Source organism: Lepisosteus platostomus, chromosome 12 (genome assembly GCF_059453375.1).
Source record: "Lepisosteus platostomus isolate fLepPlt1 chromosome 12, fLepPlt1.hap1, whole genome shotgun sequence".
In the NCBI taxonomy this organism is placed as follows: domain Eukaryota; kingdom Metazoa; phylum Chordata; class Actinopteri; order Semionotiformes; family Lepisosteidae; genus Lepisosteus; species Lepisosteus platostomus.
In genome coordinates, this window is record NC_142622.1 from 30,145,363 (window position 1) to 30,169,714 (window position 24,352).

Genomic DNA, 24,352 nt, shown 5'->3' on the forward strand with positions numbered 1-24,352 from the left:
TCTACTATGAATGCTTGAGTTACTCTAAATTAATTTGCTGATGGTGTGAAAAACTGCTTTTCTGCCAAATGTTATCACAAAATGTAGCTGGTTTCCTGACACTTTCAAGTAAATATTACAAAAATATTTACATTAATTCCTCATTACACTACTATCACATTAACTAGCTGGAGATTGTTTTGACTGCACCAGCTCAGTAATGCAGTGACCTTCCTGATTTGTCATTTTTGTTACTAGCCTCGCCAGAGTAGTAAAACCTGCAAACTTGATTAATTTCACAGATTCAGTTTGTATACTCAGCCATAGGATTTAAATATAAAACCATGTAATGTCAATGCTCATTTAGCACAAACATTCTGACATTTTTCAACGGGCTGTAGTTTGTGTAGTTAAAATTTGTGTGTTTTTTTAAGTCATTAAATATTTTATTTACAATATGTTTCTTTATTATTACTTACCATATCTATTTTAAAACTAGACTACAATGAAATTCTAAATAAAAAAATCCAAATACTTTTTTTGCATGTAAACAATTTAATAAATAATATACTTTTCTTAGTACAATGTTTCTATTAAAATGCATGTTTTTGTGTTTAGCTCCCATATATAAATACATGAAATATCTACATATTGCTAGACATTTGAAAAATTTCTAAACCATTCTGAGGTTTTCGTGCTTTTGTCATGCCAGAGACAAGATCTTTTTTTGTCCAATAAACAGTTTCAGTAAAAAATCAAAAACTGTAAAAAAGAAACTACTGGATACAACATTGACAGAACAATCATAGTAATAGTCTTAAGATGAGGTGAACATATTTCAGTTCTGAAGCTAAACAGCTACATCAGTATTTTACTAAACTTGGATTCTTTTAGTTTCCTAAATACTTCACAACTCATAGTTCGCTGAGAATAAAAACATAAATTATAAGAAATGAGAGGAGGCCATACAGCCCATCTTTGTTGTATGGATACTATTAGATAATCTAGCCTTCAGCTACTACAACATGGCTGGGTAGCTTGTTCCACAACAAATTTGCAAAACATGGTCTTTTAACCTTGTTGTTGCCTTTGAGGATACTGAAATCTTGTATCAGATCCCTTTGTAGCCCTCTCTAACCAAGACAATAAGATTAAATTATTTTAATTTGTAGTTATTTCTTCTGAACTTATTTGTTCCTAGTTATTTTTGGGGGGAACAACACTATACACAATATCCTAAATTAGGTTTTATTAGTCCATTTTACCATTGTCACTCCTTTATTAATCACTACTTATACTGCATGTACTAACATTCTTAGTTTTTCAAATGTTTACTCACATTGTCTAGAAAATTTAAATTACATATCAACACAATCACTTAAGACTTTTAAAGAAATGGCTTCTTTATGCTGTTTTTTCTAAGTATGTTTTTGCTACCTACATGTAACACCCTGTGTTTGTCAACTTTTAATTTCATACAGTATGCCATTGATTTGCCCAGTTTGTCATTTCTTTTGTGTAATTTCCTTTGCAACTTCTAATGTGTTTGCTAATTCTCGTATTTCAATGTCATAGGTAAACCTGCTTAGTTTACTAACTACTGTATAACAGAGTCTAGATCATGGATTCTGAAATAGAACAGTATCCCAAATAAAGATCCCTATGATACAAAACTAATTACTGTACTGTACCCCGTAATGATGTAATATGTAATTTGTGCCACTCATCTGTACTCTCTCTAGAGTTCATGCTTTTCTTTTTCTCAGTTTACTTATTCACAATCCGCACATTACCATGAGTGCTTACTGCCTGACATCTAGTAATTTAATTATTAATCTTTTATGAGGACCTTTCAACAGTCTTCTGTTGAAACCCAATATATCATATTACATGCTGTGTGTGTGTTATGGTTAAAATACATTACTGCTGTTTTGTGTTCAAGGAACTCTCAACAGTTAAAAAATACCTTTTCTAACTCCATGCTAACTGGACTCTAGAATTTTATCCCAATTCAAAAGATCCTGTATTTTAGTTTTATTGTTATTATAGTTTCCAGAAACTTAAATTAAAGTGAATTGTAAGTATAATCACTTGTTCTGATTTTGTCACCCTTTTTAGAGATAGGTGTACACTACATTAGCTATGTTCCAGTCAGTGGATATTATTCTTACCTTCAGTGACTTCAGTAGAATAAACATGGGATGAATTTGTTCAGGTGATAAATAGCTAGCTACACATATGTGATCAGGACCACTTTCTCTTTCTCTTGCTCTTCAAAATAGGAACTGTTTAACGTATACTACTTAGAAATAAAATTAATAAAGAAAAGCCAAAAACAAAACAACACCTCCTGAAAATGGTTTAGCTCTTATCCCTGAAGTCCAGTTTCTGTATTTTGTCTACTATCATCATACAATCTCATCTGATTCCAGACTGTATTCATCATACATAGCATCCAAGATGGCTAACTGGTTCTCCATAGCTGGCAAATAGACATCAAGGTCCCTGTGCATCCCCTCGGGAAACCCCTTCTTCAGTTCATCTCCTTCAATAGAGACCAAGGCTGCTGCAAAGCCCTCATAGGATGGAGCAGCTCTCAGTGCAAGCTAGAGGAAAAACAGGCCCATAGGATAAAAAAAGACACAGGTGGGGGGTAAATATTACAAAACACTTCAGATATTTCAGACATTAATACAGTATCTGTACACTTCAGTACTGCAATCTATGCACTTTTAAGTTTCATATACAGTGGGCCAGACATGGCTGTCAAACAGGCCTGGTTACTGTGTAGTTTCTTGAACTCCTTTTGCATTCTTCATAGCACAGGAGGCCCATTCTCAATACTCCCCCATTTTCATGCACGATAGTACTACACTGGCATGGTTGCTGTTCCGGATACACTCATGTCAGTGCACCTGGCACTACTACGCTACATTCTTTTAAATCTTACATCTTTTGTCTTCCTGTGAATTGCACATGCACACACAGTGCATAGGTACATGCCTACCTGCTTTAAATAGCATTGTCTGCACATACAGTATGATGCTTTTACTGATTGAGCAGTCAATTACATGGGAAGGGCAAGCATACATAATAAACTGGTCACTGAGTGTATTCTGTAGAAATTGTTTTATTTCACATTCACATTTATTGTTTTATTTCACATTCACTTAAAATATTTTGATTATGTATTTTTCTCATTACAAACATAACTAGTAATGGCACTAAACAGTAGGTGACGTTCAACACAGGCTGAAGATCTTTGTTCTAAAACCCGTTAAATTAAAAAACAGTTCAAAGCTTTTTTAAACTGTAGCTTTACATTTATGTTATATTCCTTATAATAAATTAATTAAAAATGGTTATTAAAAAGGGTATTAGGGCAAAAAAGGTCCAAGGGCCACATTATATTTTGAAACTGTATAGAAAGCCACTTAAGGCTGTTGTTACAGATATCCTATGCCCTATGTAAGTTTAAAACCCATTATAGGCTTATTAGTTCAATGTTAACAAAAACCTGAGTGAAATACCCTCATCCAAAAGGCTTCTTGATTATGAGAGCTGTGCAGCTGATCACTTCTTTTTGCAAGAGCATCAAAATCCATTGATAGTTGTGTTGTGGCAATCCGTAATACACAGCTCAAGTGGTGGTCACTCAGCTCTGATCTGTGGTGTGATTTGTTGATGTTCATCAAGCTGAATGTTTTCTCACACATGTAAGTAGATCTGAATAACACCAGTATCTTTTGTGCTGCTTGTTGAATATGGGTAAACTTGGCCTCGTTCAGTGATGCATAGAATTCTTTCTGCATTACAGAATGAAACTTTTCCTTCAGAGTTATGTCACTCTGCAGATCGATCAGTTCCAGCTGCAATTCGTGTGATGCTGTCTCGTAGTTGAAAGTCAGAGCACATGACACCAACGTTTGAGACCTCTCAATTTTATCAAAGTCAGCAAATCGACAATAAAATTCTCCATGCAAGTCTGTGAGGGACTTGTTGTCCCTTAGTGCTTGAGCGCGTGACACGTCTAGTGTCCCAAGAGTGGGGAAATGTGCGAACGAGTGGCTGATCATCTGTTTTGAAGGTGAACTTAACTCTGAATGCATTCACATTCTATTACAGTTCTGGAACAAAGTCACCTTTTCTTTACAGTTTCACGTTAAGCTCATTCAAGTGAGCAAAAATGTCCACAACGAATGCAAAGTCGCAGAGCCAGTCTGAATCTCTGAGTTTAAGGAAATCTGCAGCTTTCCCAATGTTCTCCAAAAAGGAGTCGGTCTCCTCTCTCACACTCACTTGAATACTTTTCCCAAGCTGAGCCAACGAACATTTGAATGATAGAGTAAGTCATGATCTGAGCCAATATCTTCAAGAAAGTGAATAAACTGATGATGATTAAGTCCCCTCGGACGTACGAAGTTCACAAGTTTCACGACAGCTTTCATGACATGATCAAGGCACAAAACATTTTTTTTTCCATTTACAAAATGATGCAGTGGAGAAATATTACCTCCACCTCAGGGTCATTTCCTTTCACTTAGTCCTGTATTCACTTCAGTAGTCCAGCATTTTTCCCGGTTAGATTCAGAGATCCGTCTGTGGTAACATTTAGTAATTTGCTCCACGGTAGCTACTACAAAAATTAGAAGCTGTGCAGTGTCCTTTATATCAGTCCTTTCAACCAATGCAACTGAATAAATCTTGAAGTTCTCCATTTTCGTGGTCAACTCACAAGCCAAGTCTTCACCGATTACCTCGACCCAACAGGTTCTGCGTACTAAACTTATTTTCTCAAATTTGCTCTTGCTCTCTTGACAAAGAATATCTGTGGTTTCTATCATACACTCCTTCAAAAACTACACTTCAGAGAATGGCTTGCCTTTGTGCTGGCCTCTTGGATGGTAGAAGGGCGGAAAAATACATTTTGCTGAGCCTGTAAACTAGCGGCTAGTTTGGAAGCTCTATTAGCCTACTCCTCGCATGACAGATTGCTAGCATAGTTAGCATGTTTGGTAGAGATTGTATTCTTTGAACACTGGGACATTTTTCTTGTAAATTAAACATATAGCCTTTGTTCCAACCTCTGTGAAAAAGTATTTTGCAGTCCATTCTTTGTTGAACACTCTGCATTCACTGTCAACTTTCCACTTCTTCAATCTGCTCATTTTGATGCAGATTTCCTCGCAGTATGATGCACCCAATTGTTGACAGAGTCTCTGTGAATTTTGTACACACTTTTCTTGCAGAGGATGCAATATTTTACAACGTGGACATTTAGAACTAGTTTGAACTGGATTGGGCACAAGGGCTACTATGTAACTCTATACCATTGTATAGGGATGCAAGCTAGGAACCTAAGTAACCAATTGTATCAAAAGAAGTTATCTTAAGCGAATAGGGAGGTAAGAGGTTCTGCGTGATTTTGGAACACTGCTAATCTCGTAAGCACAGGAAAGTGTGATAGATAACAGAAAAAATATTTGTACTGTTCTGGTTAATTACTTTGAGAAAAATACACAGAGCATCACTGTGTGTTTCGCTCCCATGCGCATGAAATAAAAACTACTTTTAACTTCTGAGCCGGATTCCTGACTTTTAAGGGGAATCGGGGAAAGATTGCTCCAACACACTGATTCTCCAGCGAATCAAACTGATTTTGCGGTTTGTGCGCCATCTTGTGGAATAATGAAAGAATGAAAGAATAATGAAATGCAAGAAAAAATTGCACCGAAAAGGTGGAAAATGGCGAATATTGACGGATTTATTTTTTACCTCAAGGGCCAGTTAAAACTGGCTGTAGTTTGCCCAGGGGTGTATTAGGATAACCATGAATCTATGAATTTAACTACGAATAAATTAAAAAAGTATAAAGAAATAAACTTACAGCAAAGACTCCTCTTACAACCCATCCATGGTACTGTCGTAGTGTTTTACCATATGCATTATCTGAAAAGCAAATGTAACTGATTTTCAGAATCTGTCTTTGATATTTATAACAGTAGCAAAAGTTCAGGGTCAGCAGAAACACAGAAGACCTCATTCATCTGGACTTGCAGCATTTCCGAAACTTTGATATAAAGCAATACGTAACTTGGAGGTACTGAAAAAAATACTGCTATTACTAAATACTAATTTATTGTGTTATCTGCATTACTGTCAGTGCATTTCTCTTAGATTTCTATTTCTAAGTTGATTTCCATAATGTCAGTATGAATTACTACTGTACACCAAGAGATGATGCCTCTGAATTGCTTAATGTAAGAACATAAGTAATTTATATGTACAGTATTTAATTACACCAATTATATTATTGAGAACAGCTTTGTTTAAAACTTAGAAAAAGTTAATATCCCATGTTGGCATATAGAGATGTAATCTAAAAAGAAAAAACAAATTCTCTCTAGTATACTAATACAACCTGGACAAGAACATGAATAGTATAAATTACAATGACATAAAAGTCTGCAATGTAAAGTTTGTGTTTTGTTCATATTAAATTTCAGTTCACTTGAACAGTGGAAAGAATAATTGTACAGTTTCTCAATTTTACTATGTTGTGAATTATTAATTACTCTCATAAGCTATGCGTTGTGAAGAAACAAATATACAGTAGTAATAAGGATAGCCTGGTATTTATTAAATAGTATGGAACACAAATCTAGACAGGTTATGGTGAATCTGTGCTGTGACTTACATAGAGTAGTGAGTACACTATGATCTTAAACAGGATACTCAGTTCTGAGCAACACAGAATGAACAGTAGAATATAATGAACAGTAATGTCATTTAGACAGTTTGTAAAAGGACAAAGAGCTGTTCCCATTCTAAAAATAATTTAAATGTAATGAAAGAAAAGATGAAATGCTTTTAGCCTTAACTGGCTATGGCTGAAAAATGGAATGTTTTTACCTCTTGAAATTAAAAATAAGAGCTAATTCCATTTTTTTTTCTCAAAATTAGTTCAGGCACAGTATAATTTGAATTTGTTTTTGTCTCATTCAGAGCTGATATCAGGAAAAGCTACAATACACTTATTAATTTACTATCATGAGAATCACCTCACCATTAAACAGAACCCAGGTGCTTCAATGTTTCTATTCTCTTGCCAGAATTGTTTTTTATTACATGGAAAAAAACACCAAGAACAATACCACTATTTATTACTAATAAACATTTCCAGGTGTTTCTAATTTTTTTCAATTTACAGTAACTGTAAAGCTCCTGGACTGTATTTCTAATAATCTAAAAGTAATACAACCACCCCATTGTGCTGTAATCCTAGGAGAGAAAAGCTCAACTGGATAAAACATCCAAAAAGGGGAAACTGAAGGGATAGGACCAGAGCAGGGGCCCAGGATATACACAACTACACAAGCCCCTATGTGCTCCAGCTGCCAGAACCACTCAACTAGGCTTCTATAGCTGTTTACCAGGGCATATCTCTTAGGTGTAAGACCAGCAGCATGCTCTACAGGAAGTACACCCCTTCACAATTCCTTTCCTGGGAATGACAAAGTAGAGGCCAAGGTATAGGCTAGGAAAAAATCTGTGACGCTGGCCACGACAGAGCCAGTAAGGTGCACAGTAGAAAAAACTGCTCCAGGAGTGTACCATGTTGATCTTTGAGCTGAAGAGGCAGAGTGGGGTCTAGCAGGCTACAGAACAAGAACAGACCCTGGATCAGTCAGATCAGTCAGCTGCAGCCTAGTAGGAATGAGAATGATCTTGCTCACCAGAAACAACTGAAAGGTGAGCAATGAGTTCGAGAAGTCCAAACAATGCCATTCTAGTCTCCAGAAGGGCTTGGAAAGCCTGCTGCAGGAGTGCACAAAGCTGTTCTTTGAGTTCAGGAGAAAGGAGGGAGGCTCATTCTTATGTTAATGAACAGTAGAAAATGAGTCTGGAGGCCACTTTGGTGGTATGAGATGTAAGTCAGCCAGCTGCTGACCAGTCAGGCTAAGCATGAAGACTCACTCCAAAGTCAATTGAAGGAAATGGGCAGTGAGCTGAATCAATTTCTGAGAAGTAGCCGCAGGCTCCAGACAGAGCTGGAAAAAGCCAAGGAGGCTCCACTCAATGATGGTAAGTTCAGAGATGGAAGTGAAGGACAAATAGGTCCAAATAACCATTCTGCAAACCCTGCTACAAAACAGATTATCCAAGTAAAAGAGTAACTTGGAGATCAAAAGCCTTGATGTGAAGAATATGGAGAAGCTAAACAGTTCAGGCCGCAATGGAGGTCATTAGGCAGATAATGACTTAGTGACAGACCAAAATGAGGAAAACCCTTCAGTTGTTTTCCTCTCAAAGAAGGGGAAAACCGGTTCCAGGAGTTTGGGGAAAGCACTAGATATTCTCAGCCAGAAACCACAGAGACACTTGGCTTTAGGGAGAAGTTAAAAGAAGAGGCTCAGATAATTTTAAAGGCAGAGTGTGAGTACTATTGAAGTGCTCTGGCTGAGATAAAAATCTTAGCAGAAGACCATCAGATCTTTCTGAAGACTTAAGTGGCCCAAAGATCTTTGATGTGCCATGGCCAAAAGGATGTCGGAACTTGCAAACTCTTCTTGAGAAAAGGGCTGATGTACCCTTTGGGAAGCCTGAGATCACCTGCAACCCTGACACAAGCCCAGTCAGAGGGGCCTTGTGTTCTCCTTCACACACTCCATTGATTGTGGTCAGGCCTGTGAAAAGATGGTGGGAGTGGCACTGTTCACTCCTGGAACACAGGCTGCTGTGAGCTCTATGTCTCCAAAGGAGAAATTGGAGGAAATGCTGTTGCCTGCATCCCAAAAGGTGAGAGATCAAGCTCCAGGTGCCAGAGGACAACAGGCTGCAGCTACCATTCTGGAAGGAATCTCCAACGCAAAAGGAAGATGATGGTTTCTTGCATCAGTGCAAGCAAGGGAGGTTGGTGTTTCCACAGCACCAACAAAGACAGATGGGTAGGGTGTTGCCAGGAAAATGACCCCATTATCCAAGTAAAAGAGCATCACTGGGACACCACCACCTTGCCACAGCATTTAGCAGATGATGGAGACAGAATCACCAGGTTGACATGGCAGCCCTCGTCATGGAGAGTGTTGCTGGGGTGAAGACACGGCTTTCACTACAGAAAGAAGCAGGTGGGGGAGAGAGTGCCAATAGGATGATAATGACACTACTCTCTCTAAAGTCTCCAGGGATTTGTAGACCCCAGCCTTCAGCTGGAGAATGTTTGACTTGGGAGGAAGGCCTAGGGACTCTTAGTATTCAACCTGCCATTTGTGAGGCAGATTGTGTCTCTCACTATGGGTGAGCAGTAATTTGGCAGGTCTGCAGCAATCAATCAGCAGAGGATCATTTCAGATGACTTGCCTGTAAAGGTCACCTGTTTGTATATAGGTTCATATGTGATGGATTCATTGATTTAAGTCAACTGGTGAAGAGCTTGGTGAATTGGTGAGAGATACATTTTCTCAAGCCTCACACACTACCTATACGGGGTAGGTTTGTCATAATTATGAACAAGATTTGTCATTAACTAGTTTCATTTCTGCCATAAACTATAATATTGTGAATGCCCAAGAATAATTTAAAGGTGTTTGTAATTAAAAATATTACATATACAGAAGATTTATTATGTTATTTATTACAATTAACTACTGAGAAGGCAAGAGGAAATTTGGCAAATTTAAGGTGAAAAAAGTAGTTGAAACACAGATGCAGTTTTCACTGATTACTTTTAGTACAGTAACATATTCATAAAAAGCACTGTATTGTTTCCAAAATTAAGTTAATTGGATTTTATTAATTAGAATAACAAAACATCATACAACACTGTAGTCTAAATTAACCTCAACCCACTATAGATATATGGACATTAATACAGTGAAATTAAGTGTGGTTGAATGTTTCATGATTGCTTTATTTCTAGATACTAAAAAGGTCAAAATTTAAACTTTAATATTTTGTCAATATCAATATGTCTATATCAACAGTTTTACCAGTTTCAGGAGTGATTCTTTAGAAATAGTGACTTTTCTTCTCATTATAATCTGTTTTTTAACATAGCATTCTTATGAACTCTCCTTAATATCAGAAAATTAATTGCTATAAGTTGCTATTTATCAAGCAATAATTAATATGCCAAATTCAGATACTGGATACTTACTGAGTGCAGTATGAATATCTTTCTCTCCTCTGTTCACTTCTGATAAGAACTCTTTCAGGAATTTCAAGCCTCTGGAGGAAAATTATAAGATATTTTTTATATTATCAATAATCACTTTTTCAATTTAGGGTCATGATGGCCCATGATCTCCCAGGAAGCATTTGGCACATACAGTATGGGATACACCCCAGACAGAACACTAGTCCACAAACATGCACACTCTTACACTTGGTCCAATTGTTTCAGAAGCCAATTAACCTAGCAGCATGTCTGTGGACTGTGGGTTGAAATGAGGTACCCAGAGCAAAGCCACGTGAACACTGAGAGAACATGAAAATTCCATTCAGATAGCATCTCAGGAATTAAACTCAGGGCTCCAGCACCGTGATGCAGCAATGTTAACCCCTGTGCAACCATGCTTCCCAGCCTTTAGAATTAAAATAATAAAAAATCTTTTTATTTATTAAATCATTTGTAATTGAAATTCTAAACAATAACCTTTTCATTTACAACCAGTATATACACATTTTTACATTTTTATAGATAAATCAAAGCAAACAATTTAAAAACACAGTGAGGAGCTCCTTATTAAAAAGGAGGTACTGCTCGATCCTATCTAACTTCCAAATACTTTGTCACAGTACACTACCAGAACACCTCAAATAGCATAAAATAATATTAATCAAATAATAATTAGAAAATTCTCACATTACCTTTTTAACCAGAGAAGGGCTTCTGTTGCAGAATTTCTAACCTGTGCAACATTTGTATCCACTTCGTACAGCACAATCTTCTGCAGGGTTGTGAACCTCTGTGGGTCAGTTATGTACTTCTGATTAATTTTCTGTAGGAAAACCAAACAGCCAAGTATTAAGAAGTGGTATTACCACAGAGGAAATCCCATGATATGAGTTATAAAGTACATAAAATGTTTCACTTTATAAAGAGGCGCTTCAGAGAGGTTAAGATGGTGATGATGATGAATTTATACAGTACTATATCTGTCATTTTTATAAGATAAGCAACAAAAGCTCTGAAACTTTAAAAGTAGAATCTTCCATTTTTTACAGAAATATTTAAGTAATGCACCTTTGGCACTAGTGACAAACTGCTTGCTTCCTACAGAGAGTTGAGAAAGGTGACACACTACAATAAGAACTGATCTCACATGGGGTCCAATTGACAATGGTATTTTGTAGAAACAATCACAGATTACAAATGCATTTTTAATTAAATTGACTCATTTCACATTTTTATTCCTTATCTCACCAATGTAAAATAAAAAATAAAAAAAATAATAACATTTCAAATTTTTTACTGCACATTTTTGACTGCACAGAAAAAATAAAGTTACTCATAGGAGAGGTATACTACTGTAGCTTAACAGCATCTTCTACTTAAAATATCATTTTGATATGTTGGTAGCAAAGGTGTTACATATTTAACAGCAAGTATAATTAGTTTAAATATAATTGGTTTATATTCTTAACATTCAAAATTATATTTTTTCCTTATAGTCTATTTCAGAAAGGAAATTAATTAGTAAACATTTTAAAAAGCTTTGACTTCTTTTAAAAAAATTGTTTGTGTTTTTGTGAGGAGATAAATTGTTTGCACTACATGTGCAATACAGTTGCACCTTAACAGAATAAATTCTTTACCATTATTATTATCATCTCAATTCCCCAGCTTCAAAAGCAGAAAATGCATAATGTGTGCATTAACACACATATTGAATGAACAGAGAAAATAGCAACCTTCGGGTGACAAAGAGCTACTATAATGATTTTTAATACTATAGTGATTTTTGTACCCTCTACTGGAATACTGTACTCTGAATCTCTTGTCTACCTATATATTGGTATATTGAGTTTCAGGCTGTTTAGCATGTTCTCAGTGTAGCATTTAGAGTCCAGTAATACCATCTTGTGGCTGTGCTAGAAATGACAGCTTCTAAAATTGTATAACTGTATTTAATTTTTATTCTATTTTTAACCGTTTAATGCACTTGGATACAGGTTGCAGACTGGACAGGATGCCAATCCATCGCGGTACACATACAGGCAGAAACATACACACTCTCACCAGGGCCAGTTTTCCCAGAAGCCAATTAAACCATCAGTATTTCTTTGGACTGTGGCAGGAAACCCACGCAAGCATGGGAAGAACATACAACACACAGTACCCCAGGAACTGAACCCAGGCCCAAGTGCTATAGGGAAACAATGCTAACCATTGTGCCATCCAAAATTTAAATCACACATACTAAAAACTATAACAACAGTTGAATCAAAATATCACATTAAATCTCTTTTGCCTTGGTTAAATAACTTTTAAGGCAAAAATTACATTATGTACGTACCTTAATATTGCCTACAAAATCTATTTTAACGGGAGCAAATACAGTGGGCCCCAGCTTATCTAAGGAAAGAAAGTCAAAAGTCAATTTTGGTTTTCAAAATAATTTAAAAAAACAAAAGTGACACTTTATATAGCAATATTGTAGAGTATTTTATAGTCTCTAAATGCATTTCAAATGCTCAGCCTTCTTGTGACAAAATTAGACTAATGTGATTTTTCAAAAGGATTCTGAGTTGTCTTGTCAATATTTTTCATATAATATCAGACAATCTTTTCCCCATATCAGAATTTATTACAAAATATTATCATTGCCAGCTAAATAAGTGCAACTGACCTGGAGAGAAAGAGAAAGCTTTTACCCTGCAATCTTTAATACCACTTATTAAAAATCATACTCATCCATGGAAGTTATATATAGAAGTTTTTTGCAAAAACATACAGTATAGACAAAATAGACAAGCAGTTTGCAATGGTTCAGTATGTTTACAATGTGAAAGTGCAGTCCTGTCAGAATCAGAAGTAAAGCAACTGTTTAGTGCAGAATGCACAAGGAATTTAAATAACTTTTAGTTAAAAGAGTAAGAGTTTCTTCCTACATTATTCACACCTTATTATACTTCATACCCATTTATGCCAATATGTGTGATGTAATACTCCACCAGAAATACTTTAAAAGTATTTTCATTTTTGAATGTCTTATGTAGAGTATTATCAGAAATGTGTAAAAGGTTTATTCCATGCTGAAAAAAAGAAGAAAGAGAACACAACGTTTCGGCCGTGGAGCCTTCTTCAGGTGTCAGAAATGTGGTGGTCAAGGCTCGACAGTCACGCAATGGAAAACCTGATATACTGTCATTTCCATATGAATAGTTTTACCAACATTTTTTGTAGCTAATTAAAATGTAAAAATTTGAGTATTTGTAATATTGCATTTAAACACAAGTAAGGACATATTGGATACTGGTACACACAAAATAACCTTATTTTAATTTAATAAAAACTGTTGTGTTATATTAAAGTGTTAGCACAATTTTGTAGCTCTGTTAATGTAGTCAAAGTCAAATTAGTAGTCCTGTAGTTCATATTAGTTAGAGTCAAATTAGCATATATTTTGATATCAAGATTAAAAGAAAATACTCTAAAAGTTTTGCCCTTTTAAATGCTTACCACTTACATACTCAAATAATAAACACCCATTGCATGTAAAAGCTTTGTGATGACATTTATATAAGGATCTTACCTAATACAGGAACTATTGCATAGCAAGATTCCAAAAAGGGTTCTGTTGGAATACCACTGTCCTCTTCCAATGTAATATCACTAAATCTAAAATTAGAAAATATTTAGACAAAATTATTCAAATGAGTGAAATGGCTATCTTATCCCTATATTCATATGTAAATGAGCCATGAACTACAATTACAGAATGAAAATATCAGTACCCATGCAAAACATTTTTAATATTTAAAATTGTATGGTTATAAACATAGCAATGAAGATCACAAGTCTTATTTTATCACCTTTACTTCATTTTAATGGTAATGTTTATGTACAGCATATTAAATTAACAAAAAATCACCAGTTGAAAATATTCTAGACTTTGTTAACGTTAGCTTTTCATACAATATTTGAAAAATCCTGATTCAAAATTTTTCATCACTTGCATTTCCTGCCTTGCATTTTTACAATCTTGTGTGAGCTTCCCTGTTGTTAAATCTCTATAATTATCTCCTCCAGTCCAAAAGCTTATAACACAAGGTAAGAAAAATATCCAGTGCTGCACCAAGTTAAATGTGTACTGCTGTACCAATTGTTTAAATTGTGGTGTAACACTAATTGCTGCATTTGAAATATTGTGTAGCAATTAGCTTTAGAAGCTAGAAGCACTTGTTGGAATCTGTAGCTGGTGTGAACCCCAAAATCACAATCAAAGAGCAAAATAATCACAGAGAACATTTCACTGGGTATTTAACAAGGAAAATAAAAAAAATAAAAACATTCCTATAAAACCTATTGCATTTGATCACACCAGTACTGAATAAAAAATAACATTAAGTACAAAATCCACACGTGTAAAGATTCATGCAAGTGCAAATACACACCAGAATAAACTCTGTATCACTCTTAATTACCTGTCATATTATAATGAAGTGAAGATTGCGTCACAATGCTGATTAAAATCAGATAAAATGAAATGTTCAGACATGACTTCTCTCATTAACAGTGAAGAAAACAAACTATTCAATAAATATATTCCTATTATCCACATACAAATAAAACACATTTTGTATTTGTAAACACTGTTGCATCTATATTATTGATATTGTATTGCATCTGTATTGTATCTCTTTCCACTGGACTAATTAATACAGTTGTGAGATTAATTTAAACACTTTGCCACTCAATAGCTAACAAAAGGAAATGTCACCACTTAGTATGGACATACTGACTAATCTCAAAGTCAGACATTTTTTTACTGAATAGTTTAATACTATATTGAAGATGTATGTGTTACAAGTGCAACTGTTTTCCTGAATAGGATTATACAGTGCATTTAATATATAACGCAGCAAATTTCTTTCTTTTAAAAGCCCTGGAAAAAAGCTGAAAACCATTCCAATTGTTGGTTGTGCAGTATTGTACTCTGAACAACTCTTTACAATAGGGAACCTGCATACCTGTGATTCATGGTACTAAAAAATGTGTCAACTTTTTCTGGCTCTTCCTGTTTTTCCTGCAGAGGAGGGAGGCCACCTTCCTGCTCCAAACAGGTCTCTCTCTGCACCTGTTCACTTTCCTCTCCGGGTCCATCTGCTCCCTTGCTCTCTGCACTGCCCTCACAGGGGGCATCCTCAAACTCTTCATTATCTGTATGATCCCCCTCCATCATGCAGCTGCCTTTCAATAGCCACAAGATAACAGAAACACAGACTTATAAGAAATCAGAAAACCCAGTTTAAATCTATTTTTTGCATCTAAAGAGTTCTGAAACTGGAATGTAAAATGATGTTTTAAAAATAATACAAAAAATATAAAAAGAGGCACTGCCATTGTGTGATTCAAATGAGAGTATTTAATGAAGGTGTGTTTCAGTTCAAAATTGGAAATTAGCTTTTTTAAGTTCTCTTTTGGTGCATATTTTTTAAATAAGCATGATTCAATACTGTGATTGACACCACAGGATAAAGAATGCATACTTGTTAACTGGTTTTGTGAGTCTTCTGCAATGCCTGAGTCATGGTGCTCTGATATCTCAACAAATATCTTTTTCCCTTGTCCTGGAGCTCTTGATTTTTCAGGTGCTGCCTCCCGGTTGTTATTCAATTCTTTTTTCCTAGTAAAAAGAAAGAAATGACTGAATTTTTATGTTCTAACTTGAAAAACTCATTTTTATTTTCCATGAAATTCCCACAAGAAAACCTGTACCTGTTTATACTACCCGTGTAAACAAACTTTTCTTCAGGCATTTGTTGTTATGGATAAACAAAAGGAACCGTAAATTACCAAGTAAATTCCAACCCAAAGAAATGTGTAGAACACCTTACTTTTCTGTAATTCCAGATGGGTGACTGGATGAATTGAGAGGTTTCATCTATAAGAGACAGGAAAGACTGTTTTTCAATGCATCCATTAAAAAATGAATTTAAATTGCTAATAACCAGGTAACTAGAAATTAATTACTTCACATCCTGGATGTTTATAAGGTTATGTCTTCTGCACTTTTTTTTAAAACTGTTCAGATTCGGCACTGCACTATTTTTTTAAACTGAAAGGACTTAACAGAAAATATTCAATTTCACATTTTGATTTCTGAATGATTGTTTAATGTTCCAGTGAAGTTCATTACCAAAGGAATAAAGCGAGAAGAGACTGCACACCACAGTTCCTTTAGATTCTTCTTTAATTACTGTCTGAAAACAAAATGAAGACTTACTTTTCTCATTAACCTAAAGTGGAGTGTTTACTTCACTGGAATAATATACATTACATTCAGAGAACATTCTTCATTACACCTTTCTCAACTGCCCACAAACAACTATGCATGTTTAAGCACATAATAATTGTATTCATGTTTGGTTACATTTTTTCTCTTTCTTCATTGATTTTGCACCCAAAGTACTACGGCATGAAAATAATAGGTTTCCTCAAAGATAGCTGTTTATTTTTTAATTTTCTTGGTAATTTATTTTTTTATTCCATATTAAACCACACCTTCTCTGAATTCATTTGTTTCTACCTTCAGAAGCCATGGCCATGCAAAGGGATCCCTGGGGTCCAAATGCACATAAACTAGGGGAAGGTCTCTTCTGTGTCATGGAATCCCCCTTTCCCCCAGAGTCACCTCCCACAGGAGGAGGAATTAATATGAGAGGGCTTTCGCCACTTGAGATTCTCAATTAAGTATTAGGTGCCTTCTATTTTACCTCTTGTATTAATTATTAATAAAGGCAGCACACCAAAGCCTTTATATATACTTGATTGATCCCGTGAGGGAAATCTTTATCTTACTCGGGTACATGCACCACTGATACAACAGACTGTGTAATAATATTATTCGGTGAGTCAATAAATTAAAGAAAGAACAACTGATCCTATAATGGGGTACAGATCTAGAGACAAACAAAGATCTAATGTTATCTGGGGAATAATTATTTCTAATGTTTTACACTACTCATCTAAGTATAAATATATTTTAGCAATACAGTTAATCCATAAACTGAGTGTAAAACAAAAAATAAAATAATTATTTTCTTTATATATCTTTAATAAGACACATCTCTGCAGCTGTGAAAAACCACCAAGGTTAGCTCACCCTGTTGGCTTTGATGGCTGCCATATGGGGCGATCCAGGGGGTGTCTGGTGCAGCAGCTCTGCACTGAAGGTCCTGTTGGCGATCTGCATACACTCCTCAAGCGTCTTCAGAAAGGTGCTACAGGTGGACTTCACCAAGGCTCCCATGTCAAGATTATCTGGCTCCTTTTTGAATACAAACACAGGCTGTAATGAAATCTAAAACATCTTCCTGTTTCTGTTGTGTATCGCTTTTAAAATATACAGTATAGTATGTCTGATATTACTGAATCTGAACCTTTTGCTGACACACAGTTTACCTCAGTGGCAATGTTGACTGCTCCAGCTGCAGAGCTCTCTTTGATTTTATTTACTTGCTGAAGAAGAAGGTCACAGTACAATCTCAATTCAGACATCTTTGTTTTTAAAACTTCTGTGTTTTCATGTAGCTCTGAGGAAACAAAAAGTTACATTAAGCAAGTCTATAATATTCAAGATCATTTCAACCATTAAAGCAGTACTCCTTCCCAATGCCATTCCAATTATTTTCCATAAAGAAAAATGTCTGAAGCTTAAGAACTCAAAACACTGTGGTTCAACTGACTTCTGCATTTTTCTTTTGAACCATTTATTTAGTTCCTATAACAAATAATGTAGTAATATTTTGTATCACACTATCTAAAGTAATGCACACCTGGTTACCTTAAGAATATGTGCAAGGCTACAGAAAAAGCCACACAATTAAAATGAGCAGTCACACTAAGAAATGACCTATTAAGGATGGTAACACACCATTAAATTTAGTAATGGTAAAATTAAATTAATTTACTAAAGCATGCCTACCATAAAGAAGCTGAACTTCCTAAGAAAATGCCTGTAATCACTGACAACCTCTAATGTCTAAGCATTTATTACTGTGGGTTGGGGTACGGGGATTACCCTGGATTTCCATGCAGATAGAACCCAAAATACGGAATTGAACCCAGGTCCCCAGTGCTCGAATGCTAACCACTATGCCACCATGCTGCCCTGACTAGGGCTATATCATTAGCAAATTTAAAATAATGCCTATCTGTATTCTTTAAATTAATAGTGTACAAAATGTACAATACGAACGACAAGACACAGAACTTTGATGATTTAACAGAAGTGCAACATACTTTTGATAACCATTTCTCTACGGTGAGAAACTCAGTTTGCTGAGATGGAATAACAGATAGCTTTAGTCAGAAGATCTCATTTCTGTTTTTACATATGGGCTTTATATTAGCTTGACACCACTGACAAAAGTTTAAGTCCTGGAGCTCAGACAACAGTGGTGCCAGTCACATAATTTTGCTGTCAGCTTGCCAGGTTTCAATGAGAGCAGAAAGCAGTATGGTTGCAGATTAGTTGTAATCAGGTGTTATGTTTTTTCACACTCTGTCAGTTCCTCAAAGGTTGGTAGTCTTTTGGATGATTGACTGATACCAAATACAATTTTGGTTTCCAAATTATAGAAAATATATTCAGGTCTGAAATCACCTCACATACATTCCAGGGATTATGGGGATGTTCAACACTGACAGGTTGAATGAATTAAACCCTTTTCATTTTCAAAAGAAAAGACTGTGAATGGACTTGATCAAGGGCATCACAAAACTAAACCCTTTGTCAGAATTTTCAGAATGAGAAGTGAAACACAAACCAGAAACAAGCAGAAACCACGTGGAAATACAATTATAACTGAGAAACTCACCCTTTTCTTTTTTTGTCCTATTATCTGTAAGGCATGCCTTGGTGGTGCCCAGAGCAACTAGCCATTTTTGCCTCTCTGCAGCATTTATAGACTTCAAGTAGAAATACTGCTCTCCTGGGATTATCAGGTCCATTCGCGTTATATCTGTGGAGTGAACTGTAAAGTGAAAGAAACACAAAACCTGTATCAACACAACACAAAACTTAGGACAGATTGACTCAGACACTTCAAACTGTAAATAAATCTAAGAAAGCAAGCATTACAGTTACACTAATGGCAATACACCACCAACACAGGAAAGCAGATACTGTATTTCTACTTCTCCATTAAACAAAGGTTTTCATTTGTACAGTAAGAGTTCTGTAAAGCATTATATTAAACTTTCTTACAAAAGGTATAAGTCACTCACCAAGGTAATGCTTAAATTTAGGTTTAATAATGTTCCATAATAAGGGAGCAGCTTCACAAATGGCAAAAGAGATACAGGTTTATGCAAATACTTGGGCAAATATTTGGAAGAGCCATCAGAAGGAAGCCTTACTTGTGATCCCATCACAAAAGTCAACATTTGAAGTATGCAACACAACACTTAGATAAGCCAGAGGTGTTTTAGAACCAAGTGCGGTGGTCTGATGAAATAAACATTGAACTCTTTGGTTGCAATCACAAAGGTACGTTTGGAGAATAAAAGGAGAAGCATTTGAAAAAAAGAACACCTTGCCAACTGTTAAGCATGGGGGTGGATCTATTACGCTTTGGGGTTGTGTGGCAGCCAGTGGCACTGGAAATATTCTATTTATTTTACTGGAAATATTCTATTTATTTCAAGTGCCACTGGCTGCCACACAACCCCAAAGCGTAATAGATCCACCCCCATGGTTCAAATACTTCTCCTTTTATTCTCCAAACGTACCTTTGTGATTGCAACCAAAGAGTTCAATGTTTACTTCACCAGACCACCGCACTTGGTTCTAAAACACCTCTGGCTTATCTAAGTGTTGTGTTACATACTTCAAATGTTGACTTTTGTGATGGGATCGCAGGTAAGGCTTCCTTCTGATGGCTCTTCCATGCACATCATGTTTGTGCAAGCAATGCTGCGCAGTTGACTGGTGCACCACTACTCTTGTGCCAGCTTAACCTTCCTGCAGGACACCTTTGCAGTGATATGGGGGTTTTGCAGAGATTTTTCTTGGTTTTTCAGATCTTGTCTTTGTCAGGGAATATTAATGAGGACCCTATGCAGAAAAACCAGGACGAACTCCTGAGGCGTAGTTGATTTAACAGTCCAAGGTCCGAAAGCCGAGGGTAAACAAAAGGGTAAGCAAAAGTACAAAATCGGAAGCAGAGCCGTAAGCCACGAGGAAGCCGAGAGTCAAAACCAGAATGATAACCAAAGTACAAAATAAAACAAGGAGACATAGTCGGAGAACAAACCAGGGTCAGGAAGCCAAAAACCAAGAAGTAATAAATTGCGAGAAATCAAGGTAGCTCTAACCAGGAAAACCTAATACTGAGCAGAGGGGAGAGTGTGAAGCAGCATTAAATAGGCTGGGGTAAATGGGCTAATTGGGAACCGTGCTGGAATGTGAGGTGGAATGACGAGTCCTCCAGGGGCGTGGTGTAACAGTCTTGACTTAAACAGTTCCCCTTAACTTCCCCTTTATGACATTTCAGACAGTGGAAATTGCAAGCAGGAAGCGTTTCTATATCTTTTTATAGCCTTCCCCTGCTTTGTATTAGTCAATCATCTTTATTTTCTGATCCTCAGTCAGCTGCTTAGAGGAGCCCATGGTTGTTGAGTGTAAGCACAACACCCTGACAGGTTCGATGAGTAAAGAGAATTTGTTAAGATCTGGAATTCTCATCTGACTTAGATTAAGGCCTAATGAGTCAATTAAGTTCTGAGACCTTACATAAAAATAACACTAGTGAATCAACTGGAACTTTTTCACATGCCACATTTAATGTTTTATTTATTTCAATCTGTTAAATTAGCAAATAAACAGTAACTGTGCATTAATATTTGTAGAAATATGTCAAGTTTAAGTTTGTTAGCTACAGAGGTTGTGTTAACTTCTCTTTACTTAGAAAATAAACCAAAAATGTAATACGGCCAGGGGTGCCCAAACTTTTGCCTAAAACTGTATGTCTGTAGTATTTAAAACATTAATATTGAACTACTTTGTCTGTACAGCTCACTAGTGGTACATTTATCTCATACCCCTCCTTGTTCTTAGCTTGCTGAAAGAATTGAGAATCTACGTTTCACCACTAGACCAATTTTTTTAACTATTAATTGGTAGATAAAGAGAAGGCTGTACAGTACTTCATTTAAAATGTGGACTTTTTAACCTCAATTGTTTATAATTTTATAAATACTGGCATGTTAACCTGTAATATCATACCTTGTATTTCGCAAACAGAGATTGTAATGCTGCCTTTACATCCTTTCCAGGCATCTTCTTGTGAGTCATAATATGATAAAGTTCCCCCCTCCAGTACAAACCAGCGTGGCTGCCAGCCTAGAGAGAAAAAAAATAAACCAAATTAGATTCTGTGTACAGTGGCTGTCAAAACTATTCACCCCCTTGGACTTTTTCATATTTTAATTACAATATGGAATCATAATATATTTAAGTTTGAATTTTTATCAATGATCAACACAAAACTCTCTTTAATCTTAAAGTGAAAACAAATTTCTAAAAATCTTCCAATATTAATTATAAATATAAAAGAGAACATAAATAATTATATAAGTATTTACCCATCTTGAGTCACTATTTGGTAGAGGCACTGATGGCAAAAACTACAGCCATGAGTTTTCTTGGATAAATCTCTCCTAGCTTTGCACATCTGGATGCTACAGTTTTGCCCATTCTTCTTTGCAGAGTTGCTCAAGCTCCCTGAAGTTACATGTAGATGGGGACCATTGGTGAACAACAATTTTCAACTCTTGCCACAGATTGGACTGGATTGAGGTCTGGGCTTTGACTGGACCACTCCACAACACTGACTTTTTTGTTTTCAAGCCACTTAAGTGTTGCTTTGGCTTTATGTTTTGTGTTATTGACCTACCAGAAAATCAGTTGTATCCCAAATCCCAGGTCTCTTGTAGACTGCAGCAGATTTTCCTCAAGGATTTATCTGTACTTGCTGCATCAATTTTGCCTTCTATCTGCACAATTGGCCCTGGCTCTGATGCAGCAAAGCATCCCCATAGCAAAATGCTGCCACCACTATGCTTCATGCCTGGGACTGTGTTATCAAGACGATGTGCAGCATTACACTTACACCAAACATAGGGCTTAGCATTGAGGCCTGAACAGTCCATTTTGGTCTAATCAGACCAAAGAACCTTCTTTCACTTAGTCTTGGAGTCTCCAACATATATTCTGGCAACTGAAGTGAGATTTGATATGATTTTTTTTTCAGCAATAAATTGGGGGATATTCAATGCCTAGGAAATGTTCTTATACCCATTCCCTGATTAGTACTTCTGAATAACCCTATTCAGGATTTTCTTTGAACGTTCCTTTATTTTTATTATGTAGTTTTTTTGGGGTGTTGTACTAATCAACTGTGAGAACTCCCATAGATAGGTGTATTTAGTCTGAACTCATGTGAAACACCTTAATTGTTTTGGTGGAGCGGAGCGGTGGCACTGTGGCTAAGGATCTGCGCCTGTGGCTGGAAGGTTGCCGGTTTAAATCCTGCAGCCGGCAGAGGAATCCTACTCCATTGGGCTCCTGAGCAAGGCCCTTAACACCAACTGCTCCAGGGGCGCTATACAATAGCTGAAAATGCACACAGTTGGATTCCATTCAACTAATTGCATTACTTATAATGACAACCGGTTGCACCAGATCCTATTTAGCTGTGTCATAGCAAAGGGGGTGATTACTTAAGCAATCAGTTATTTTCTGTTCCATATTTATTATTTGGGAGGATCTGTAAAATGTTGTTTTCCTTTTGACATTATAGAGTTTTTGTGTCAATCAATGGCAAAAAAATCCCAATTAAAACATTATGATTCCATATTTTAACACAAAAAATATAAAAATGTCCAACAGAGGGGTCAATAGTTTTGATAGCCACTATATTATGATCCAGTGGACTACCTGGCATCTTCCTTCCATGTATTGACAAGGCTGCACTGTAGGACTAAGTGCTATTAGTATTATTATAAACACTACTGAACAAGGAGCCATTTTATTTAAAGAATTCTTACTGGACTAGTGCTTGTACAGTTGGTAGAAACTCAAAAGTTTTATCTCCAGATTCACATTATCAAGTGAACAGAGATCTTGACTCGTTTAACAGTTTGATGAGGAGTTCAGTCTCACCTTTGAGAGCATTTACTGTACATATCACGCACATACAGTAGCAGCTGGAGTAATTATTTCTCAAGACTATAAAACAACACGTGTTATATCATAAGGCGTTCTCCATATCAGAATCGTTCTAGTTTTCCTCAACGTTGAGAAATTAAATCAATGCTGCTTCAGTGATGAAAATATGGCCAGGCAAAAATGGCAAGAAATACACATTCCAAATTATAAAAGGAAAACATGTCTGTCTGTATACTGACCTGTGCTGCAACACTAAGGAAAGGGTAAGGCGTGTTTGGTGCTAGATCTTCACCTTCACATGGTTTAACTGAACGCCATCGGAAACAAAGCGATTGCGGTGGTTAAGTAAATATTGCATTTTTCAGAAACATATATTAACAACCCCCCTCGTCAACGAATAAACACATAATATTATCCTTCACTAGTAGAAATATACTGTAGTTCGAGGCCCTGTCCCATCTTAATTAAACCTCTTGTAGCAATAGCATAACCTACACAAAAAATACATTTACTCAGTAGGAACAAATAACAAAAGCCTCTTTTCATACACTGATTTGTAGTCTTGAAATAATAAGAAAAGTATACATACCACTAAGATAATTAGTCCATTTATATAATAACCCCTCCATCGTTTTTCTCTTCACAGTTCATTATTATGAGGAATTATGTCAAATCCCTTTAATTCAAAAATAAGAATTCCGTAACTCTCTGAGCAGGGTATATCGCTTCCTTGCGTACTACGTTGACTTAATGTGTAAAATGTTTCGTGAATGATTGGAACCCATGTGATTGCGTAGACTTGTAGGCCAGCACAATCTTCGTGACGTCAGGAGGATTGGATCTACTCAGAGCTCGAACCGAACTTGTCTTCACGCTGTTGTGGGTGTGGTTAGAAAAAGGCTGGAGAGGGTGCTTCCAATAAGACTCGAAAGTACAAGGAGAGGCAGTGCTCTTTTACCAGATCTCACCAATCA

At 36.1% G+C, this 24,352-nt stretch overlaps 1 protein-coding gene across 2 annotated transcripts; it reads right to left on the minus strand.

Moving 5' to 3' along the window:
- Positions 1-514: 514 nt before the first annotated feature.
- On the minus strand, positions 515-24,195 carry plekha8 (pleckstrin homology domain containing A8). 2 transcript variants are annotated; one of them, XM_088601590.1, is made up of 15 exons: positions 23,968-24,195; positions 23,618-23,685; positions 21,435-21,551; positions 19,027-19,182; positions 17,609-17,739; positions 17,310-17,474; positions 16,042-16,088; positions 15,694-15,830; positions 15,175-15,394; positions 13,737-13,822; positions 12,498-12,556; positions 10,849-10,979; positions 10,136-10,206; positions 5,867-5,928; positions 515-2,585 (listed from the first exon to the last, which is right to left on the minus strand). In XM_088601590.1, the coding sequence occupies exons 4-15, from the start codon at positions 19,157-19,159 to the stop codon at positions 2,388-2,390; spliced, it is 1,440 nt and encodes a 479-aa protein (XP_088457716.1). In that variant the 5' UTR covers positions 19,160-19,182; positions 21,435-21,551; positions 23,618-23,685; positions 23,968-24,195; the 3' UTR covers positions 515-2,387. The 2 variants fall into 2 exon arrangements, with proteins under 2 accessions (XP_088457716.1, XP_088457715.1); XM_088601589.1 differs by lacking the exon at positions 23,618-23,685.
- Positions 24,196-24,352: the final 157 nt, after the last annotated feature.